The sequence below is a fragment of the Tachysurus fulvidraco genome, chromosome 25 (assembly GCF_022655615.1).
Source record: "Tachysurus fulvidraco isolate hzauxx_2018 chromosome 25, HZAU_PFXX_2.0, whole genome shotgun sequence".
Lineage (NCBI taxonomy): Eukaryota > Metazoa > Chordata > Actinopteri > Siluriformes > Bagridae > Tachysurus > Tachysurus fulvidraco.
Genome location: NC_062542.1, coordinates 974,618 through 998,586, shown reverse-complemented (window position 1 = coordinate 998,586; position 23,969 = coordinate 974,618). Strand labels below are relative to the sequence as shown.

Genomic DNA, 23,969 nt, shown 5'->3' with positions numbered 1-23,969 from the left:
TTCAGATGTTTGATTAATGTTACGGTTCATCCATTGACTCATTGTCTTATACACATAAACACATAAAATACTATTAAAGTGGTACAACACAAGTAAGTAGTAGATCACACGGCTTTACTGTGTTTAATTACAGACACAGAGAGATTTAATAGATCTCTAATGAGAAAGAATTCTACTTATGAAGTAACTGAATGTGCTCATAGATCATTATAGACCTTTATAGCCCTGTATAGAAAATGTGTTTTGAATTCATTTTAACTCATTATGAATGTTTTGTGATATGAAGTCTGTGGAACATGTTACATTAACGTACATTTAATATTTATTAAATATTTGTAGTGACACTATTGATGATATGGTGTATGGCAGTACAGTATATGAACAGAGACAGTGACATGAAGATTATTATATTATTAGAAGTAAAACATTCATGACTTTTTCATCTGGCTTCACCACAGGGATTAGGGTTTGCTCCACTATGTACATCGCCTTGTCCAGCACTCTTACTGGGGACATGTCCCTTCTGGATATATGTTCTGTGGCAGGTTGGTCCTCTCTGCAAACCCTTATCAGTTTATGTAACCTGGAACCCACCCCTGGACCTGGAGCCCATAGAGCTAATGATGCTCTGCTCCCAGCTTGTTTGTGCCTTTTCATGACCTCCTGGAGAGCAGTGTTGTATAAAGTACTAGAAAGCAATACTTGAGTAAAAGTACAAGTATCGTACTAGAAAAAGACTTTGGTAGAAGTGAAAGTCACCTTTTAGAATATTACTCAAGTAAAAGTCTTAAAGTATCTGATATTTATTGTACTTAAGTATCAAAAGTCACTTTCTGATATTTAATGTACTTAAGTATTTGAAGTAAAAGTAAAAAGTAAAATCTCAGTGATTTTCAGTAGGCATAAGAGCAGGGGCAGTTCTAGGGTTTCATCTTTAGGGGTTTTAGCCCTCAGTGAGAATTTAAAAAAGAGTTTTATATTATATATTATATGACTACATAGTAAGTCAAAAGTTATGGTGTTATTAAATGGCAAAAGTGGACACCAAAATTTTATGCATGATGTAATGATGTCAGTCTTGAATCAAATCAGTTCATGTGTGTGTGCATTCTCTACAAACAGTGTGTCCGATGGATGACGTCATTAATAAACTAATATTCACAAGACAAAGACCAAATCAATAAATGTTATTTTTATTTAGTATTAAATGGATTGTTTGCATTAATATTTTGTTTATGCTACAACTCTGGTAATAAGAATAGTGAAATTTCACTGCTTTTGGTTGCCGTCTTTGTGGCTTTCAACCGATTAACGTTATAGATAAACGCCTCCAGCTCTGACTGCGCGTGCACGCTGCGCGTACCTGTGCTTCTCCGTACAACGTGCGGAGCGTAATACAATCTACGAGCAGTGATACACCAAACCTCCCTTATTGCAGTCACACACATTTCTTCTGAGTTTACTTTGTAGTAACGAGTAACGAAGATGCTTAGTGTAAATATAACGGAGTAAAAGTTTACATTTTATCTAGGAAATGTAGTGGAGTAAAAGTGAAAGTTGACATAAATTTAAATAGCGAAGTAAAGTACAGATACGTGACATTTCTACTTAAGTACAGTAACGAAGTATTTGTACTCCGTTACATTACAACACTGCTGGAGAGACACAGAAAATAAATCCTGCTGTTTAATGGAAAAATACAGAAGTAACAAATCTATTTCAGTTTTCTGTTCACACACAGTTTCATTTAGGTGGATGATCACTGTTGGTGCTTGAGGTCTTTAAATGTCTGTCACATGATATCGACCTCTCTCGACTTTATACATCATCATATCTACTGCAGAGATGTGGAACGTCTCCATATTAATGTGCCTTTGGAAAGGGAGATCGTAATCAAAATCATGTCTGATGGTCAAATCTCCAGATAATTTGTCTGTACACTTTACTTCTGGGTCAAAACGGATGTATAAGAACATGTGTGTGTGTTCAGAAGACCTCAACATCCTGTGTTGAACAGTTTGACACCCATGGTGTGAGTTTTGGGTGTATTGCTTTATTCCAGGAAGTACTTTTATTTCTCACACACTGAAGAAGAGATGAAGATGCTGCAGTTGGTTCTGATTCTGCTCGTGCTGTCTGGTATGAAACATCATCTCACTCTTAGACAGAATTATTCTTCAGAGTTTTATTATATGCTGATGTATGTTATAGTGTGTAGGTTCATTTACTGATTCGTACACACACACACACACATATGCACACACACGCACACAAAGACACACACATGCAGACACACACACACAGACACACACACACACACGCACACACACACACACAGACACACACACACACACACACACACACACACACACACACACACACACACACACACACAGTCTAATGCTAGTGAACATTTCATTTTGATCTGATGAAAGATTTCTGATTTAACAGTAAGTAAGTTACAATATCATGATCATTAATAAGTTTTAAATGTGTGTGTGTGTGTGTGTGTGTGTGTGTGTGTGTGTGTGTGTGTGTGTGTGTGTGTGTCTGTGTGTGTGTGTGTGTGTGTGTGTATGTGTGTGTGTGTTTGTATATCTACACACTGTATACAGATACACACACAACATATAAAACTTCATCACTCTCTTTTAATCTCTATTTATTTCTACACAGGTGTTTTCACTCAGGACAGTAAATGGGGTGTGAAATATCCTGATAAACCGATCTGTGCTGTGAGAGGATTCAGTGTCTCCATTAAATGTAGTTATTCTTATCCACAAGGTCATCAGGTGATACAAAAACTTTGGTGCTCGATGAACTCAAACACAGATAGGTGTGAAGACAAGTATGTTTACGACAGCTCAATATACACCAAGTCAGACTTTAAGTTCACTGGAGACGACAAATCAGACTGTACTTTATTAATCCACAATGTACAGTTCAGTTATTCTGGAGTTTACAGATTCGGATTTATTACTGATGACAAATACACAGGTGAACCTGGAGCGACTCTACAAGTTACAGGTAAATATTAATTATTAAATTAAAGATCCAAATGATTTATTATCTACATACTTTTTTTTCTTCAACAAAAGGAATAAATTAAATTGTTTTGTGGACATTTTTCTCTAAATGAAGAAATGTTTATTATTAAATAACTAGATTTTTAACTGTGTGAGAAATCTTGAGTCACTGACGTGGCGTCTTTCCTGCTCTCTGAAAAAGATTTGTCACTAATCAGACTCAGTCGAAATGGAACCCTTAAACAAGGAGACTCCTTAAATCTGACGTGTGATGTGAGCTGCACAAACACTTCCTCACAGTTTGTGTGGTCTAAGAACAACCAGCGTTTATATACATCAGGACTCGTTCTTCACTTTCCTGCTCTAACCCTGAGGGATTCTGGGAATTACACCTGCACTTGGGGAACCGGTGAGACGTCAGGATCTGAAACCATCAGCCTTCACGTGGAGGGTGAGTCCATCTGCTCACAACATGTGTAAAATTATTAGTGCAGGCAGAGCCGATCCAGACCTCCCTGGGGCCCTAAGCAAAATTCTCCTCGTACCTGACCTGTCAGCCATGTAAACCATTTGCCACACATTCACACTTGACAGAATCTCCTCTACTAACAAATTTCAGCATAGCACCTGTAAGTTATAGATAACTACTATTATTCATTTTATAAGCTGCATTAGGCCCCACTTAAACTGCCTCCCTCAGATTCCTTTTAATCCATGCATGTCCATTTTCAAATATAAAATACTATTTATATTATGACTTTGCTCTTGCAATATTCAACTAGTGAATATGCAATAGCAGATAGCAGAAATTATTTTTACTAGTGTAAAATGTAATTCCTGATATCAAAAATATGGTTACTACTAGAAATCACACTCTTAATATTTACATTTTAAGTATTGAAAACTGAATTCTTGATATCAAAAATCCATATCATGTGAATGTATAAAAGCTGAAATGGCTTGCCATGCCGTATCACTGTGTTCTATAGTATGCATGAGAGCAATACTTGATCCCTGATGGTTATTATTTACTGAGGGATGTGCATTCATATTGACCTGGTATTATGCCCATTCCAGTGTAAATCCATTGGTTTCCATATTGCATTAACGTTGTTGTAAACGTGATAGAGAGACTATAAACATTGTCATTTAGGAGCGCTATCACGCTACATTTTGTACTGGTCCCCACACAGATGTTGCTGCTGGAAAGTGCGGTTATCGAGCTGCCATTTATAAACACTGTTGCCATAAAAAAAGACTGTTGCCCTTGGGCATTTATTCTCACGAATGTTCACGCAATAAATTGTTGTGTGACAGACAGACAGGCCAAGAGATGCACTGGCAGCACTGCACAGCTAATTTAGCTAGTCAGATAGAGACTAGAGAGAGAATCACATCAACTAACTTTACTGTTACAGTATTTGCTCTTGCTGACATCAAACTTGAAGAGAACAAATGTTTACCTGATTGCTGTTCTGACATTTCACTCTCATTTTGTTTTGTTTTTTTTCACTTTTAATGGCCAGATGGATAACTCCGCATCATATTGTCACATCTACACAGCAGGGGCAATTCTAGGGTCAGAGCTTTAGGGGTGCTGAGCTCCTTTGTAGGGTTGCTGAAGCTAAGGATATGATCAAAAGGCACACCGAGGCATGTCATTTTAAATGTCAGAGAGATAGAACAAGAGAGAGAGAGAGAGAGAGAGAGAGAGAGAGAGAGAGAGAGAGAGAGAGAGAGAGAGAGTAAGCCTGGTTCAGGTTAAATCCTCTGTGTGTGAGGAATGAATAAATAAAGCAAAAGAAAAACATTAAACTTTCTTTTATTGTCTAGTTTGATAGTCAGCCACAAGTGAAAAATAACAGATCTAAATCTAGGAATGAATAACAATTCATTTAAAAAGCCACAGTGAGTGTTTTCACACATACTGCTGGTATACAGTGATATGGCGTTTGTTTACACTCTGGTCCAAACGCCAGGGCTTCATGTTTCCATGACGACTGACCAGAAAAGACGCACGTGACGTCATGTTTACATGACTCCCGATTGTTAAAATGCGTATCAAATTAACGATAAACTTTACCAACAGAGACACACGTACGCACTACACAGGTACGCAGTTTATTTGTCGCGCTGCTGCTTTTGTTTCACGCTCTAGCGGTTAATAAACAGAACTGCATGCGTCTTGCGGAAGAACATTGTAACCGGCGCTACTTCTCTCCGTTTATGACTATGGACGAGTCACTCAGGTCCTGTGTTACTCCACAGCGGCGGCGACCCGCTGGACTAAAATATTAATATAAATTTTAGGGGTGTTGAGCTTTTTTTTTTTTATCGGTGCTGAGCTCCTTTTTAAGGGTGCTGAAGCCCATGAGCTCCTTTTTTTTATTGAAGCCTCGCCGATGCTACACAGCAGACATTAACACGCGTTGTAAAACGAGGCAGGGGGAGGCGGGGCCTTGCATAATTTGTGGGGCCCTACGCAATTTGCATATTGAGCGTATAGGGCCGATCGGCTCTGAATGCAGGAAAAAATAAACTTATATTGACTTCAATATTTAAATGTTCACTAATATTCTTTCTGTTGAACAAATAAAATCCTCGAAGGTTCAGAAAGTTCTAATTCATGGATCTTCTGGGTGGTTGTTGTGGTGACAGCTGGACTGATTTTGGCTGTTGTGATTTTCAGCAGGAGGTAAAACTAAAACCATTATTATTATTATTATTATTATTATTATTATTATTATTATTATTATTATTATTATTATTATTATTATTAATAATAATAACAGTGTGAGTTTTGTGTCTGTTTGTGTGTGATTACAGACACGTCCACACTGAGCCGCTCATGGAGGACGATTCAGACATCTACACCACAGTACAGTACGATACATTCACCATGAACTGATCACACCTTCACACCTCACCTACTTCAGTACACACTTCTGTATGTGAACTTCACCTGAGAGCAAAAAGCTAAAGGATCTGAGCTCCTTATTTCTCTAGAGAGATTTCACAAAGTCATAATGAATTAATAAACCAAGTGTGTTTGTGTGTATGTGTGTGTTGGTTTGTGTGTGTGTGTGTGTGTGTGTGTGTGTGTGTGTGTGTGTGTGTGTGTGTGTGTGTGTATGTGTGTGTTTGTGTGTGTGTGCGTATATGTGTTTGTGTGTGTATGTGTGTGTATGTGTGTTTGTGTGTGTGTACAGTATGTGTGTGTGTGTTGTGTTTGTGTGTGTTTTAGAGTTTTACTGTAAAAGCAGCACAACATGTTGTGTTTTATTGTTTACTTTATTCTGTACCATATTCCTTATTTAGAACTATTTTGTGAAGAGAAGCAAAAATTTGACACAATAAAGGAAGTGAAATATATTATTCACATTTCACAAGTGAGGGTAAGAGGCAAGTTTACTACAAGACTCTTCTCTGTTCTGGCACCAAGGTGGTGGGATGAACTTCCCCTAGAGGTCCGGACAGTTGAGTCACTGGATATTTTCAAGCGGCGGTTTAAGACCAACTTATTCAGGAAACACTTCAACTAACACTTCTTTCCTCATCTTTTGCATTAAAAAAAAAAAAAAACTTTGACACTTTTTCATTGAAACTGAACAAATGTTTTAAACTCATAGTATCTTAGTATGTAACCTAGTGAGCAGCATTAATGTATTCAATGTTAGAGATTTAAGCACTTATGTACGTCGCTCTGGATAAGAGCGTCCCAGATAGCAATTACGTTTGGGCCACATGTGGGTATTATCTGGCACATATGGCCTAGATGTGGCATGGCTTTACAGATATGGGCCAAATTGTGGCCATATTTGTTTTGCCATAACTTTAAAATCGGCGGGAAACGCTCTCTTGGTTCACAACTCATTTTGAGGTATATGGCCCAGATAACAACGAACACATTAGAACCATATGTGGTTGAGCTATGGCACAGAGTGAGGAACACGGACTTGTGGTAAACCTTTGGCTTATACGTGGAAAAACACAAGAATCCTGAAATCAAGTGCGGCAGACATCCTCCATCCCACACCTCAGGTTGCTATGCATCTTCCCTCCTATTGGTGGAGTGAGACTACGGCGGGAATGTGACTGAGTCTCGGGCAGTGGGCGGTATTTCTGCTTTCCTCACGACTGTGTAAGCTACGTTCAGGTAAGTGATTGGCACTTTACAGTCATATAATTGAAATATGCAGCATTATGTGTCAATATTGCATGTTATTAAGCGTTTAGTTATTAGTCTAATTGAGGAAGGGGTCAAATTAGCTAATATTTTCCTCAGTTTAACAGTACAGTTTAATGTACGCTAGGGCGCCGCTGGTTTGGCGTTTTCAATTCCGATGTTTTTGGCTATAAATCAACAGTATTTAAGTAAAGTTGGCCGCATATTCACAGTTTGGAGTTTCCCCGAGTCAATAACACCTGAGCTAAACGCTGTTACTACACAAATAACACATCTTTTCTATCGTAGTAATGTAGAGAGGCAGCTACAACCCAATTTCCCTCAAGATCAGCTTTCCTCCGCGGTGGAAAAAATACATGTCTGTATGTGCGAACCAAGGGACCGTCTGCAAAGTGCAAAACCCGAAAAGCGAATACTAAAAACAGTCAACTTGGGAGAAATGTCTTTTTGTACATTTTTTATGTTTTTTTTATATGAAAATATTTCCCCCAAAAGTAAAACACATTTCCCCCAAGTAAGTGTTGTAGTATAACTATCAGGACATCAGTGATGTGTGAGCTGAATTTGGTGACAGTACAGTTTATTACGGTGGTTATTGACTGTTTTTTAGTATTCGCTTTTCAGGATTTGCACTTTGCAGACGGTCCCTTGGAATCTCTCTCATGCACTGAAAGTCATGCATGTCTTTTTTAAAACAGAATACATCCAGTGTAAATTTTAACCAGTTGGTGAAAAAGTATTCTAAAAACAAAACCTAAATAATTTGTCATAAGAAATGATGGTATTATTATGGCCCACATATTGAAAAATACAATTTGCAATTCCTTTCGAAAATATACTGGAAAATTTCTTTTGGTCAATCAGAGGTGGTTAATTATTGCAATTAAAATATTAAAGGAGGAAATTTATATTAAATTATTTTTTCCCCATTATACTCCAGCTCTAACTTCCATATTGTATTGCTGCTAACATTATTTAAATTCTTCTTTATTGCAGAGACCGAGAGGGGGGTAGGAGGGAGCAAATGAAGAAAAACGAGGCCCAACAAAACACTGCCGACCCTCATTAGGCACATCACAACTCAATTTCCCAATTTAAGTTCTCTGTACAAGTTAATCTGATTTAATTGTATTTTTTTCTGTGATTTTTATTACTCTGAATACATTCTTAAATGTATTCTTATGTTTACTCTTAAAGCTGTAATTATTTAAACACTGGTTTTGAAGTAAATTGTTTTGAGTACATTTGTTGTTGAGTGTTTCATTTACCTTTAAGTTAATAAGACTTTTACATACTGTCAGCTGCATGTGTGGCACATATGGGCCAATAGATTTTAACGGAACTCAACCATACTAAAATTGCATATAAGGCAAATATTTGGGCCACATTAAATTGTATTATTTGTCTCATGTTTGGTGGAGTTATGGCACTGCTTTGGTTCAGTTTTGGCAAAGAAGAGGTGTGCCATATTTGGGCCACATAAATTACATTTGGCTCATGCTTGGTAAACTTATGGCTCTGCTTTGGTTCAGTTTTGGCAAAGAAGAAGTGGGCCATATCTGGGCCGACAAACACAAACTAATCTGGGCCACAGCTCAGCTGTTTATCTGGGCCAAAGGAAATTTGCTGACTGGGTGTCACATGCTGTAAATGTGTGCGTGTGTGAGCTCGTGTGTGTATGTGTGTGTGCGCGCATGTGTTTGTGTGTGTGAATGTGTGAGTGCGTGTGTGTGTGTGTTTGTGTGTTTGTGTGTATTTGCAACCCAGTCTCACGAAATAGTCACGAAATTTAATCTATTGAGGAGATTTTGTCCTTGTTTTATTGCTTTATAGTCTGTAGGGTAATAAACATTGTGTTAAGGTTTCTTTTCTGGGAAAAGCCGTTTTTTCATCTATTTCAGGGTGTCAAAGTAATGTAGTGCTTAAAGTTTAAAAATGAATAACAAATGAGCAAAATTGCTTCTGAGTGGCAGAAAGAAAAACGCTGTGCAGACACGAAAGATGATTAGATCGAAAGTTGTGCTGAGTGACACGAAAAAAAGGAAATTCATGGCCACTAACACGGATCTATAGATTACATTTCGTCACCTATGTGAGGAACTGCTGTGAGACTGGTTGTGAGACTGGGTTGGTGTGTGTGTGTGTGTGTGTGTGCATAATATGTTCTGTGGCAGGTTGGTGTGTGTGTAAATATATATATACACACACACACACACACAAACACACACACACACACACACATATATATATATATATATATATCTATATATATATATATATATATATATATATATATATATATATATATATATATATATATATATATACACACACACACATACATATATATATATATGTAAGTATATATGTACATATATATATATGTGTGTGTGTGTGTGTGTGTGTGTGTGTGTGTGTGTGTTTTGATCTTAGGCTTTTCATTAATCAGCATTAATGTGTTATTTTATATTTTAATTTGAAAACGTTTTGCATTTGTTTGTTGTTGCTAGTTTGAGTTTAGAAATACAAATTTCAGCATTATCAGTAATCTGTGTGTGCATTTTGCTTGAGAACCAAACAAGTTGACTCATGAAACCATTTGTTTATTACATCGCAATCGCAATATGACATTTTCCCCAAATCGTGCAGCCCTATTAATAATTTAATAATATAAATGCTTTGGTGGAAGGTGCAAGCAGCCATGGCCTAGGGCCACCACCAGATGGAGACAATGAGCAGCTTCGGTGTAATTGGTGGTAACCTGTTTCGACTGGACCTGGATTATTTAAGGCCTTACAGCTCGCTCACTCACTCAGTCTTGTGATCACTTTGTGAGGGTGAGACTCAGCCGTGTTGGTGAAATGAAAACTCTGTGTTTTCCGTTTCAGAAAGGGAGGTATGTTAAACCTGGTGATGGCGAAGTGAAGCTTTCTTGAAGAAGTGAAGCTTTCAACCCAATTGTATCGGAAAAAGGTTCATTACTCGGAGCTCGATGAGGACCTCTGCTGGTGAAAGCGCTATCACTGAATGTTCCACAAACAAACAACGTATTAATTTTAGAAGCAATAATGAATGAATTGACAAATTAAGGAAAGATTAATAAATACATGAATCAATATATTAAATACATAACCAAAGCATGTTCCATTGCATATGCACTTTAACTCCAAGCAAAAATGTAATAAAGAGAACTTTTTGTATGGTGAATGTGGACCTTTTGAATTTGAATGAATGTTGAAGGTACATAAGTGCAGACACTTTTACACCATTATAATATCTGCCTCTATATCTGCCTTCCAGACTACTGTACTGTAGACTAGATGGATGCTTTGTGCTTAATGATGTTTTATTAACAATCAGCTGTCAGGTGTCCACCTGTTCAGCAAGACTATAAACACACACAGTCTTATTTGTAAATGTGAGCTCCTGAACTGGACATTGTAAGTGTTCTTGAATGAGTGACATGGATGATTTATTATTATTATTATTATTATTATTATTATTATTATTATTATTATTATTATTATTATTATTATTATTATAGTCCAGCTGCTGGGAGCAAATCACTGGAGCTAAAAACAGATTAAGGATAGACCTTGTCTCAAAAGTATAAAGTGTGAACCATTAAGAAAAAAGATCATTATTGGTATTAAGCGGTGCACAAAAGTCTTTTCTTGCGTTCCTATATTTTTTTAATTATTACTATCCAATAAATAAATATATGACAAAATATACAACATGAAATGTTACACTGAATCGTATAATTGCACAATGATGAGTGAGATTTCAGTTATAAATATCGGCTTCACAGCAAAACCATATATATCCACATTATTGGGAGAAATCAAATGACATTTCAAATCCCATATTTCAGAACGCGATCTTTTTGTAACAGGCTCCATTGACAACTCACAACAATAAGCTGTCCTAAACTCGCTATACGGTATTAGATTCCATGTAATACTCCAATACAACACACGAGGGCGCGCCGCCGCGTGTCGCGCACGATTATAAACCTTCGAATCAGATAACGAAGCAGTCGTTGCGAAGCAGATGTCATTGGTCACGTGATTTTACCAGAACGAATCAAGCTTCGATACAAAGCTTCAATGAAAATCGGTTCATTTTTTTGACTCACGCCTCGGAGCTTCGGTGTCACCGGTAACATCACTAACTCAGAGTCCGTTACCATAGTGATTTAGGGTGCTTTCACACCTATAGTTCGGTTCATTTGGTCCGGACCAAAAGCAAAAAATTATACATTGAAGCTTTTTATGAGTTTTTGGTTCCTTTTCACACCACACTGATCGTTCTGTTCCGCACCAGTTGAAACGAACCAAAATGCAGTCATGTGATAACATCCACATCACTCATTGGCCACATGTCTTTGAGCGTATTTCCTAAACTGCTTCTCGATTGGTCAGAATAAACGTGCGGGAAATTTCAACGAAACTCCGGAAGTAAACAAAAAGAGGAAAATACAGCATACAGCATACAGTACACCATTGAGAGACGACTGCGCGCTGCAATTATGTTCGTGGTTGTAATCTACTACATCGCTTGTATACAGGAATCTATGCAAAGTCTTAATTTTCAGAATGAAGCACGGATGCTGCTTTGAAATATCATTACTTTTGTGAAACTGTGACATGCTCATCTTCCGAAAATATTGCCAACGACCCACTACAGCAGCTGGTTTAGTCCAAAATGCGCAATACTTTTTGCAGTTAGGTCTATTCGATCTCGGACCGTGTTCTCACCACAAACGAACCGTACCAGAGTTTGTTTGAAAGCGTACCGAGACCACCTCTTCAAGGAGGTCTCGGTACGCTTGTTTGGTCCGCTTTTGGTGCGCACCAGAGTTCGATTGCTGCATTCTCATACTCTGGTACGATTCAACCGAACTAAACAAGGCAGGTGTGAAAGCACCCTTACACTGTGAACCTAACCTGGTCAGGAGCAGGTTTTCTTCTGTAAACTCAGAGTTTCTTTCGGTCTCCTCCCTTTTTTTAAACAGGAAGCGATGTTTAAACACATCATTCATTGCACACATTTCAGTAGAGAGTTTCTAAGGGAATTAAATGTCCTTTTATGGACGATCCTGTTTATGAAGAGGCTTTATTAATTTGTAGGGAGTTACATTTACATCGGGACAGGATTTTGAGGCCCAGAGTGGATTTTTGGTCACATCCCTATGCATGTTATTTGAGCGGTCAACAATTATCTTCACAGTCAATAAAATACATCCATAATCTCATCCATCCTTGCATCAGAAACATCAGCCATCACGGCCGTGCTCTGACATCCGAGCAGATGCTTTGCTTTGCCTTATGTTTCTGTGCAAATGGTAGTTTTGTGTATAACATCAGGGATGCAGAACATATTAGTAAGGCTACTGTTTGCAGAGCGGTCAGAAAAGTGTGTCTCACTCTTAAGCGATTTCTGACAATTTTTGTGTTGTTTCTTGATAAAATAAAATACTGTTCTTCTGGTTTCACCTCTGATATTATAACAGTTGGGAATTTACTCTAAAATAGTTCTTATTTACTAACTACAAATTACATCTTCAACAAGTCTAATTAGATTAATGTAATAATTACTATCTATAGAAAGTATTGGTCTACTTATTAATTTGGTCTATTTACTTATTAATAACTTTCTAAATCCCAATTCAACCTGAACCACTTGAACAAGAAGAGACAAGAAACTGCACTTCTAATGCACAATATACAATTGCATGAATTATCCTTGAATTGAACAAAGTGTGTAACTAGAGGGAGAAGGTTACATTAAAAATATACCTTTTAAAGGTATGTAGGTTTTTTTTTAAAATACGTGTTCATATTCTCCATATGCTTACATAAGCACTTCCAGTTCTGATGGTGAGAAATATGCATACTTTTTTTTGTCTGACGCTGTTGCCATGGTGACTCGTTATATCTGCGCTCTAAAGCTTATTGAATGTATCTTCCAGGGTCTTTGTACAAGTAAGAGGCCATGTTTCTGCTTCAATCTAAAGTTAATACAGGATTCGAAAACCCACAGCAGAAAATAAATCCTGCTGTTTAATGGAAAAATACAGAAGTAACAAATCTATTTCAGGTTTCTGTTCACACACAGTTTCATTTAGGTGGATGATCACTGTTGGTGCTTGAGGTCTTTAAACGTCTGTCACATGATATCGACCTCTCTCGACTTTATACATCATCATATCTACTGCAGAGATGTGGAACGTCTCCATATTAATGTGCCTTTGGAAAGGGAGATCGTAATCAAAATCATGTCTGATGGTCAAATCTCTAGATAATTTGTGTGTACACTTTACTTCTGGGTCAAAACGGATGTATAAGAAAATGTGTGTGTGTTCAGAAGAGGTCAACTTCCTTTTTTATCAGTTTGACACCCATGCTGTGAGTTTGGAGATATTTTGGGTGTATTGTTTTATAACAGGAAGTACTTTTGTTTCTCACAAACTGAAGAAGAGATGAAGATGCAGCAGTTGGTTCTGATTCTGCTCGTGCTGTCAGGTATGAAACATCATCTCACTCTTAGACAGAATTATTCTTCAGAGTTTTATTATATGCTGATGGATGTTATAGTGTGTAGGTTCACTTACTGGATCATAAACACACACACACACACACACACACACACACACACACACACACACACACACACACACACACACACACACACACACACACACACACACACACACACACACACACACACACACACAGTCTAATGCTAGTGAACATTTCATTTTGATCTGATGAAAGATTTCTGATTTAGCAGTAAGTAAGTTACAATATCATGATCATTAATAAGAAATAAAACACAACATTAGTAAAATTATTAAAACCATTTAAATTGCTCAGGTCCTGGGCTCTGAGTGCACTGTTACGATCCTGATATACAGAATAAATGATAAATTTGCTAAATAAAAAGACCATGAGTTGCTATGTCATCAGATAGCTTACTTCTGACTATCTGTGGTCCAAGTACAAGAACTTATATCTGTCAGAGTTACTCAGGAGGAAGTTAATAAGCCTTAGTAAGTGTTTCTTCAGAATAAAAGTGAGAGAGCTTTTCTCAAGCCGCAGGAGTTATTTCTGTTATTTCTCAGTGATGTTGTAACAGGACATTGTTCCTAAGTCCAGGTTCCTTTCTCTTTAGATCTCCTCTTTTTATTTATTAACAGAGCAGAAGTGATGTGTTCCAGAAGTGATCCGGGTGTTCAATACTCCATTAAGGGGGGAATTGCAGGAGCCTTTGTTCCAATGTGCTACTGTTATTCTAGATTGAAGAGCTTCACTGTCAGACTTTGAGTTCACTGGGGAAGAAAAATCAGACTGCACTTTGTTAATGTACACAATGTACAGTTCAGTTATTCTGTAGAGCACAGATTCAGATTTATTACTGATGTGCTACAGCCTGGAGTGACTACAAACTGCAGGTAAAGTTTAGTGAGAACCATAAAAATGCAAATTATTAATATATAATATAATTATTTCATAGACGGAAATGCCGGAATCCCACATGCGCCCCAGCGCAACACTGACATCTAGCGGCCAACAGTAGAAGCGCTATTAAATACTTAAATTAAAGAAATTAATTAATTTCCTACCGTTCTGTCTGTAAGGTTTATACCTATTACAAGAAGGAGTGTTTATGTTTGTGTGTTCATTCTGTGATCTATTTTGTACATAAACATTTTACTCTCACACTTTTTACTACACAATAATTAAATAAATGATATATAACTACATCAGTAAAGATGAAATGTGAACTTTGTGAAAGTACTCACAGTTTGTCTCTGGACGTTCTTGTGTCTTCAATGAGATAAACAGTGCCGAAACTTCCTCTACCAAGTCTCTTATAAATCAAGTATCTGTTGGCCAACAGAGGAGAAGGAGGAGAAAGTGGAGGAGGAGGAGGACGAAGAGCTTCTAGTTCACAGAATTTTAGTATGGTGTCCAAACCTAAGTCTATAAAACAAAGGACAATAAATCACAGGCAGTGACCTTAACTGATGCCCCAAACCTGTTTAGTTGAAGCACATCATTAAAGCTCAACAACAACAAGTTGCTTTACTACATTTACATTTTTTCTTAAACTTTTCAACTAACCTGAATAGAAAATAAAAATCATCAGGTGAAACAAAAGCTTTGGTGCTCGATGAACTCAAACACAGAGTGGTGTGTAGATCCACCAAATGTTTATAACAGTTCTTTAAACACCAAGTGAGACTTTAAGTTCACTGGAGATGAAAAATCAGACTGTACTTTATTAATCCACAATGTACAGTTTAATTTATAGATTCAGATTTATTACTGATGTCGACTAATGGAGAGGTGAACATGGAGCACAGATACAGATGTATTGCTGATGTGCTGCAGCTTGGAGTGACTACAAATTACAGGAAAAGTGAGATCCATAAAAATCCAAATGATTAATATATAATATAATATATAAAAATAGCAATATCAATCTTCATATGTTGTTTCTTATGTCCTGTAAATCTGCTTCAAGACAATATCCACTGTTACAAGTGCTATACAAATAAATTTGATTTGATTTGAACTGAATTCAACTGAGGTTTATTGTCATTGTTTTGAAAACAAGCAGCTGACAAGAACTGACAGTATAAATAGACAGAGGAATTAATATTGTGGGTACTGCACTACACTCAGGAGGTATCACTTGTTATAGACGTGTAAATGCACATCATGATGAAATTATTTCCATCAGTAATCATGTGAGACATTCAGTATTGTTGTGAGCAGATGGACTCACCCTCCACATGAAGGCTGTAATCCCCAGAATCCCTCAGGGTTAGAGCAGGAAAGTGAAGAACGGGTCCTGATGTATATAAACGCTGGTTGTTCTTAGACCACACAAACTGTGAGGAAGTGTGTGTGCAGTTCACATCACACATCAGATTTAAGGAGTCTCCTTGTTTAAGGGTTCTGTTTCCACTGAGTCTGATTAGTGACACCTTTAAATCTTTTTCAGAGAGCAGGAAAGACGCCATGTCAGTGACTCAGGATTTCTCACACAGATAAATATCTAGTTATTTAATAATAAACATCAGCTAAAATGTCCACAAAATAATTTTTTAGGACGTCAGTCCTAGTTAAGACTAGGACTGTTTCGTTTACTGTTACTGCACCCTGGTTCACTCCTTTTCTCAGACAATTAAAAGCAAAAGGACGACAGCATGAGAGACTTTTCAGAAGAACTGGCCTTACTGTCCACAAGGAAATGTACTCAGAACATATGTCTCACTATAAAGACACTATTGCTAAAGCTAAATCTACATACTATTCTGGCTTAATCGGTTCTAATGAAGGGAATTAAAGGGTTCTTTTTTCCTTATTGAAAAATTTTACAACACCCCCCGACTCACTTCCCTCTCATTTGTACTCATCTGATTTCTGCAATACTTTAGCATCATTCTTTACCTCAAAAATTGAAGGCATTCATCGTCAACTTATGGCCACTCCTGTTTCTACTCCATGTGTCTCAGTTCTACCTGTTCCTACACAACTGTTCTCTGAGTTTATTCTGCCCTCAATTGATGATATCTTAAAACTTATTCATCAATCTAAATCTTCAACCTGTGTTCTTGATCCTTTACCAACTGTCCTTGTTAAGGCTACTGCTTCCTCTCTGTCCCATTTTATTATGGATATTATTTATTATTTCCTTACCACTGGGGTTGTTCCTTCTCTTTTCAAAACAGCTGCTGTAACTCCAATTCTAAAGAAACCAGGTTTGGACACCAACAACCTTAATCATTTTCGTCCTATTTCTAATCTTCCTTTTCTAAAATTTTGGAAAAAGTTGTTGCTGCTCAACTTCATATCCACTTGTCTGGCAATAATCTATATGAACAATTCCAATCTGGTTTTCGCCCATTTCATAGCACTGAAACAGCTCTATTAAAAGTTACAAATGATTTGCTTATAGCAGCTGATTCTGGTTTACTATCCATCCTCCTTCTCCTTGATCTGAGTGCAGCTTTTGATACAATTTCCCACGATATTCTTTTAGACAGGCTTTCCACTATTGGCATCACCAACACGCCTCTGAAATGGTTTCATTCATATCTCTCTGATCGCACACAGTTTGTTCAACTAAAATCATTCACCTCTTCTGCTAGTTTCCGTTACCTCTGGTGTTCCCCAGGGCTCTGTTCTTGGCCCTGGGCTCTGTTACCTTTTACCCCTTGGACATATTTTTCATAAACATCAGGTTAAGTTTCATTGCTATGCGGATGACACCCAGCTCTACCTTTCCACAAAACCACATTCCAAACTCCCTCCATCTGCTCTTTCTGATTGTCTCATTGACATAAAATAATGGTTTTCAGCAAACTTTCTTAAACTAAATAGTAATAAAACAGAATTTCTCATTATAGGTACAAAAACTGTGCTTAACAAATTTTCTAATTTTCTTATTTCCATTGATGAATCTCTCATAGCTCCCTCATCTCAGGTCATCTCAAGAGTCTTGGTGTCATCTTTGATAGTACCCTTTCTTTTACCTCTCATATAAATAATGTTACTCGGGCTGCAAACTTTCACCCTCGAATTATCAATAGGCTTCGTTCCTTTCTCACCACTCAATCTACCACCACTCTTATTCACAGTCTAGTAACCTCCCGGCTTGACTACTGTAATTCTCTTCTTATTGGGGTTCCTCACAAAAGCCTTCATAAGCTGCAACTCGTTCAAAACTCTTCTGCCCGTATTATCACTCGTACTCCCTCTATCCATCATATTACACCTGTTCTGGAACAGCTACACTGGCTTCCCATTAATTTTCGTATCAAGTATAAAATTCTTCTTCTAACATTTAAAGCTATCCACAATCTTGCACCTTCATATCTTCTTGATCTTCTTCATACTCCAAAACCAACTCGCACTCTTAGGTCTTCTTCTTCCACTCATTTCATTGTTCCCTCTGTCCGTCTTGTAACGATGGGGAACAGAGCTTTCAGTTACTCTGCACCTCAGCTCTGGAACTCACTTCCATCTGAGCTCCGTAATATTGATTCTCTTTCATCATTTAAATCTCAGCTTAAAACTTATCTGTTTAGTTTAGCTTATTCTACATCATGATTTGTAATGTTGGTCCAATTTGTATTTTTATGTAAGTATTTTATAACTATATTTTTTGTTGTTTTTCTTCATCTTTTGTACGGTGACCTTGAGTGTTAGAAAGGTGCCTTTAAATAAAATTATTTAAAAGTATTATTATTATTATTATTATTATATTTAGGTGTCATGTCATTATGTACAATGTGTTCTATGTTGGAAGTTAATAGTGTTAGTGTGGGATGTACTGAGCCGATGCTTGTTCCAGTTTCTACATAAAAGTGAAGAGAACTGAATATGAACTCAACAAACATGTTTGTTTTTTACTCTAAAAGATAAATTAGTGAGTAAAATCCAAACTAGTTCTAGATCTAGAAGTGTGAGTTTGTGTGTGTATATTGTGTACATAAACCACAGGTCTGTCGTGTCTCTATCATTAGAAATGAGTCGTCGTGTTTCTTTATAACATTCTATAACTTATAACATCTGATCATTTTTATAACCTATAAAATGTAAAAAATGTGATAAAAAAAAGTACTGTACAGATATTAAATAAGTTTTAAATGTGTGTGTGTGTGTGTGTGTGTGTGTGTGTGTGTGTGTGTGTGTGTGTGTGTGTATCTACACACTGTATACAGATACACACACTACATATAAAACTTCATCACTCTTTTAATCTCTATTTATTTCTACACAGGTGTTTTCACTCAGGACAGTAAATGGGGTGTGAAATATCCTGATAAACCAATCTGTGCTGTGAGAGGATTCAGTGTCTCCATTAAATGTAGTTATTATTATCCACAAGGTCATCAGGTGATACAAAAACTTTGGTGCTCGAGTAACTTAAACACATATAAGTGTGAAGATGACTATGTTTATAACAGCTCATTAAACACAGAGTCAGACTTTAAGTTCACTGGAGACGACAAATCAGACTGTACTTTATTAATCCACAATGTACGGTTCAGTTATTCTGGAGTTTACAGATTCAGATTTATTACTGATAAGAACAAATGGACAGGTGAACCTGGAGCGACTCTACAAGTTACAGGTAAATATTAATTATTAAATTAAAGATCCAAATGATTTATTATCTACATCATTTTCTTTCCTGAACAAAAGGAATAAAGTAAACAAATTTGTGGACATTTTTCTCTAAATGAAGAAATGTTTATTATTAAATAACTAGATCTGTGTGAGAAATCCTGAGTCACTGACGTGGCGTCTTTCCTGCTCTCTGAAAAAGATTTAAAGGTGTCACTAATCAGACTCAGTGGAAACGGAACCCTTAAACAAGGAGACTCCTTAAATCTGACGTGTGATGTGAGCTGCACACACACTTCCTCACAGTTTGTGTGGTCTAAGAACAACCAGAGTTTAAATACATCAGGACTCGTTCTTCACTTTCCTGCTCTAAACCTGAGGGATTCTGGGAATTACACCTGCACTTGGGGAACCGGTGAGACGTCAGGATCTGAAACCATCAGCCTTCACGTGGAGGGTGAGTCCATCTGCTCACAACATTCCTGAATGTCTCACATGATTACTGATGGAAATAATTTCATCATGATGCGCATTTACACGTCTATAACAAGTGAATATCGTTGGATTTAACAGAAAATCCTGAACACCAGTCAGTCTGGGTCAATGTTTTGGTGATCATCGGAGTGAGTGTCTTCGTCTCAGTCGTCTCAGGAGCTGTGATACACAACAGGAGGTAAAACTCATCATGGCTCCATACATTACAATCTACACAGCAATATTTAACATGTACAGTATTGTTCCTTACTCTGTTTAAGTCAGATGTATGAGGTCACAGGGTGAATCCTGGAGCACGTCCATGTGCACTGTGTGTTTTCTGTTTCTGTTAGGAGGAAATTTACAGCTCCAGAAGAAAACGTGAGGGAAAATGGAGAGAAAACACGAGTAAGACCTTCTCAAAGATCTGTGTCTTTAAGTGGACCTTTAAAAAGCGTAAAGTGTTGGTGATTTTCCCACGTTGTTGTACTTTAATTCTGATGAGTTGTGTTTTTACAGACAAAGCCACGGTTCAGCTCTCAGGTTTCTCATGTTGTTGAGGAAGAAATGTTGAACAAGGACGAAGTGACTTACTCGTCTGTCCAGTTAAAAACAACCAAAAGGTAAAAAAATATAGAGAAAGTATAGAAAGGAGCTTGTTTTTAAAATAGAGTTAAATATGTTGTGAAAATCTGATATTTATTAGAGGTATGATGATATTATTAGAGGTAAATTCACTATCATGTTAAATCATGCCACAATGTGAAGTAAATTCAGAAATATGAGGCATCTTTTTCTTATTTTTATTAAATAAACTTGTCCGAGTTTAAAATGAATTGCCGAGTTTTATAAAACGAAGCAGTTTGTGTGTAAACCTGTAGATCATGATACGTATAGTGTAGGATAAAGAGGTCTTTAAGAATGGCGTTATGATATTTCACTCTAATGGAGAATAATGTAGAAATGTATAAACCTACACTATGTTAGCTGTGGGTTTTTTCTCTCTTTCTCGTAGTTCACAGCTAAACCGAGATCCTCAGCCTGATAAAGAAGTGTTAGATAAAGGAGGAGACATTTATGCATCTGTGTTGAAGAAACCCAACAAAGCCACCAAACGGTAAGGGTGAAAAGATAAAATATCCACATGTTAATGACTTAATAATTACCACAAATAATGACTTCAAAAGCATCGTGTGATTTAATCTGTTATGGAAAACAGCGTCATGTTAAAGTGAGACTAAAGGAGAATTGTAAAGCTGTGTGTGTTCTCATTGTTCATTCTCTAAAGTCAGTCTGGGGTTTAGTTAATAAATAAGGTATAAAACACAGTGGTTTTCTGTTATAGCATTTTTATCAAAAGCAGCGTCTTGTAGTTCATCTTACACCACCACAATCAGCCAGTTTTCATTATTAAAGAACATGAACACTTTATTAAAAGTTTATAATTACGTTCTATTGCTCTTGAACATCTGTGACATGACTTTAGTTCCTGTTCTCACTGACGCCATCACAGCTAGAAACATTCATCGTTTCCTCAACAGACTCGCTTATATTTTTAAATGTCTGTGTGTTGGAAAGAGACCACAAAGTGTAGCATAAAGCAGACCAACATACAGAGTGTGTGGTTTATAAACAGGTTTGTGTGTAATTTCAGGTGTGACCACACGGAGCAGCAGAAGGACGATTCTGTTATCTACAGCAGTGTGAAAATGACCTGATGATGTTTTCACACCTTATTCAACTCCAGTGCAGATGAGTTTTATTTAGACATCATCATAAAACCTCATCATACATTTTCCCAATGCATGTAATTCTTTAGGATTTAAGACTTGTTAATATCACAGGACATTTATTTGCTGTACACATCCTGTTAAGAAGGGCATTTAAACTCTTACATTTTAGTAATTTTAAGTTACACAAATGGCTTCAATTGACTAACCAAACTGAGTATTTCATTAAATCTTTAACAAAATATATAGCAGCTGTCCAGTTATAAATCGTCCCAGACGTTGCTTATAAAGTCGGGCTGTGACAGTATCGTCCCCAATAGAGCCAGTGTTATATTTATTACAAAGGAATCGATTCTCTAATTAAGTCTAAATACGTGTGATTTCTTCATTGTAATTAGGGGTCCAAGCACCAAGGGTGAGTAGGAACCCTGTAGTTATTCTACCTTTTCTTCTTCCTCTTCTTCTGGCTTGCTAGACTGTTTTAGTTTTCTATGTGGAGATGGATTTAACTGCTCTGGGATTTTAGACCCTTCTGAATCCATCGTGTCATGAATCTTTTACAAACAGGACGTAAAGTATTGTATATCCTGTAAATGACATGTTGGTAAAGAGCTTTTTCATCAGCACAGGTACATCCTGACTGTTTAGATTATATATGTACTGTATATACGCCTGCTAGTCATGTGACCTTCTAATGTTCAAGCATTTTATTAAATATATGACTTTATATAACTTTGATTTAATGTTTTATTAAATATATGATGTGTATAAGAGATATAAGATACATGCTGAGTGCTTTACCTTTTTTCCTAATAAATACTTACTTTAAGAATAAAACAAAAGTTGCTTCTTCTTTTTCTCTGTATTTACTGTAATGTAGATGTTGTGTGATGTTTTTTGCTCCAAGTGGTTAGTTCTCTTTAGATATTTTAGCTATTAATAAACATAACAGTGATGATAACGATCAGTCTCACTGCTATGCTAATATATTTGTCTGCTATTTGTTTCCTATTTTCCCTAGGTCTATTTGACCCGGCTGAAAGGTTTAGTGAAAGTTTAATGTGTCATAACTTGGGCTTTCTTCCACATATTTGCCTGAAATTTACCAGGATTGTTCCAAATTATGAACTTTGTATGTAAAATTAATTTTGGCTATTTTCGTTGAACTATGTGTTCAGACCAGTATATACTATGCGTTTGGATCCTCCTGGGTCATTTTGACCCGGCCAAATTTAGTGGGGTAATAGGTCACACTTTTGCCCTTTTCAGCACAATGAACATACATACAGACACAAAAATGCACACATAAAATGTCCACTAACACACGCACCCAAAACACACACACACACACACACACACACACACACACACACACACACACACACACACACACACAAATTGGGCATTGCAATTCATTGGGCATCCAGAAAAAACAAAAGCTACTCATTTGTAAATATTTCACACTTGTTATATGCATTTGTCCAGCTGGGGGCAAAACCTAATCTACCGACAAGCTTCACACACACACACACACACACACACACACACACACACACACACACACACACAGACACACACAGAGTCAAACACTGTTCAAAGAATTGGGCATTGCATTTCAGTTTGCCTCTAGATAAAACAAAGGCTACACATTTGTAAAAGTTTAACACACACACATTTATATTTCTATAAAGTAGTTAAAAAATAAAATACATGTGTTTTGCAAATCATATTTGTTTCTCTCTTATTTATGAATTTAGTTGCATCCGTCAGCTTTGGCCTGGAGATATGCTGAGTAATGTTTGACATTTATCAGTCAGTGGTTATCCAAAATAATATTTAATCATTTCCGCTTATTTTACTCAAAACATGGCATAATTTCATAAGGTTTATGGTTCATAAATTAAGTATAATAAAAAAAACATAAGGAATGTAAAAGAAGTTTTATTCACTTGAAATTATTGCACGTTTTTGACTCTCTCTCTCTCTGTGTGTGTGTGTGTGTGTGTGTGTGTGTGTGTGTGTGTGTGTGTGTGTGTGTGTGTGTGTGTGTGTGTGTAGCCTGTTGTTGGTTGATCACATCATCAGGTGGGCAAAATAGATATTACAAACAGAATGGTGATCATTGTAGAATTTTTGAGTTATAAGAATTCAAGTCAATTTGGCCTGGAGAAAAACAGGTTTTATTATTTGCAAAATGGTTTCACAACAATCTCCTGCCTTTGAAATATACCAGCCTGTAATTGTACATCAACTTTTGTGCCTCTATAGTGAAAATAATTAAAAAATTCTGGGTTTTTTTTTTTACTAAAAAATGAGGCATTTTTGTATATAAATAAGGTTTATTATACAAAATATGTTAATGTGTTGGAAACAAGTACTTCATATTTATTCTCAGCTCTAAAACACA

The 23,969-nt window shown here is 36.7% G+C and overlaps 2 protein-coding genes and 1 long non-coding RNA gene across 5 annotated transcripts in view; 2 read left to right on the top strand and 1 right to left on the bottom strand.

The window, feature by feature from the left end:
- Positions 1-2,049: 2,049 nt before the first annotated feature.
- On the top strand, positions 2,050-22,362 carry LOC125138481. 3 transcript variants are annotated; one of them, XM_047808585.1, is made up of 8 exons: positions 2,050-2,139; positions 2,677-3,027; positions 19,561-19,815; positions 19,932-20,031; positions 20,186-20,240; positions 20,352-20,455; positions 20,848-20,949; positions 21,487-22,362. In XM_047808585.1, the coding sequence occupies exons 1-8, from the start codon at positions 2,097-2,099 to the stop codon at positions 21,548-21,550; spliced, it is 1,074 nt and encodes a 357-aa protein (XP_047664541.1). In that variant the 5' UTR covers positions 2,050-2,096; the 3' UTR covers positions 21,551-22,362. The 3 variants fall into 3 exon arrangements, with proteins under 3 accessions (XP_047664541.1, XP_047664542.1, XP_047664540.1); XM_047808586.1 differs by lacking the exon at positions 2,050-2,139 and adding an exon at positions 2,320-2,450; XM_047808584.1 differs by lacking the exons at positions 2,050-2,139; positions 2,677-3,027 and adding exons at positions 12,891-13,739; positions 19,012-19,365 and having other exon boundaries at positions 21,487-22,358.
- On the top strand, positions 3,488-6,161 carry LOC125140237. Its single transcript, XR_007139511.1, has 3 exons — positions 3,488-5,138; positions 5,634-5,721; positions 5,853-6,161. It is a non-coding gene; the product is annotated as an uncharacterized LOC125140237 (long non-coding RNA).
- The window catches only part of LOC113658007 (myeloid cell surface antigen CD33-like), a 34,991-nt gene continuing 24,918 nt past the window's right edge, over positions 13,897-23,969 (bottom strand). Inside the window, exons 4-5 of the mRNA XM_047808590.1 lie at positions 15,020-15,200; positions 13,897-14,545 (exon numbers count right to left, since the gene is read on the bottom strand). Of these exons, the coding sequence (XP_047664546.1) occupies positions 14,530-14,545; positions 15,020-15,200 (197 nt within the window). The 3' untranslated portion in view covers positions 13,897-14,529. The remainder of the gene's footprint in view (positions 14,546-15,019; positions 15,201-23,969) is intronic.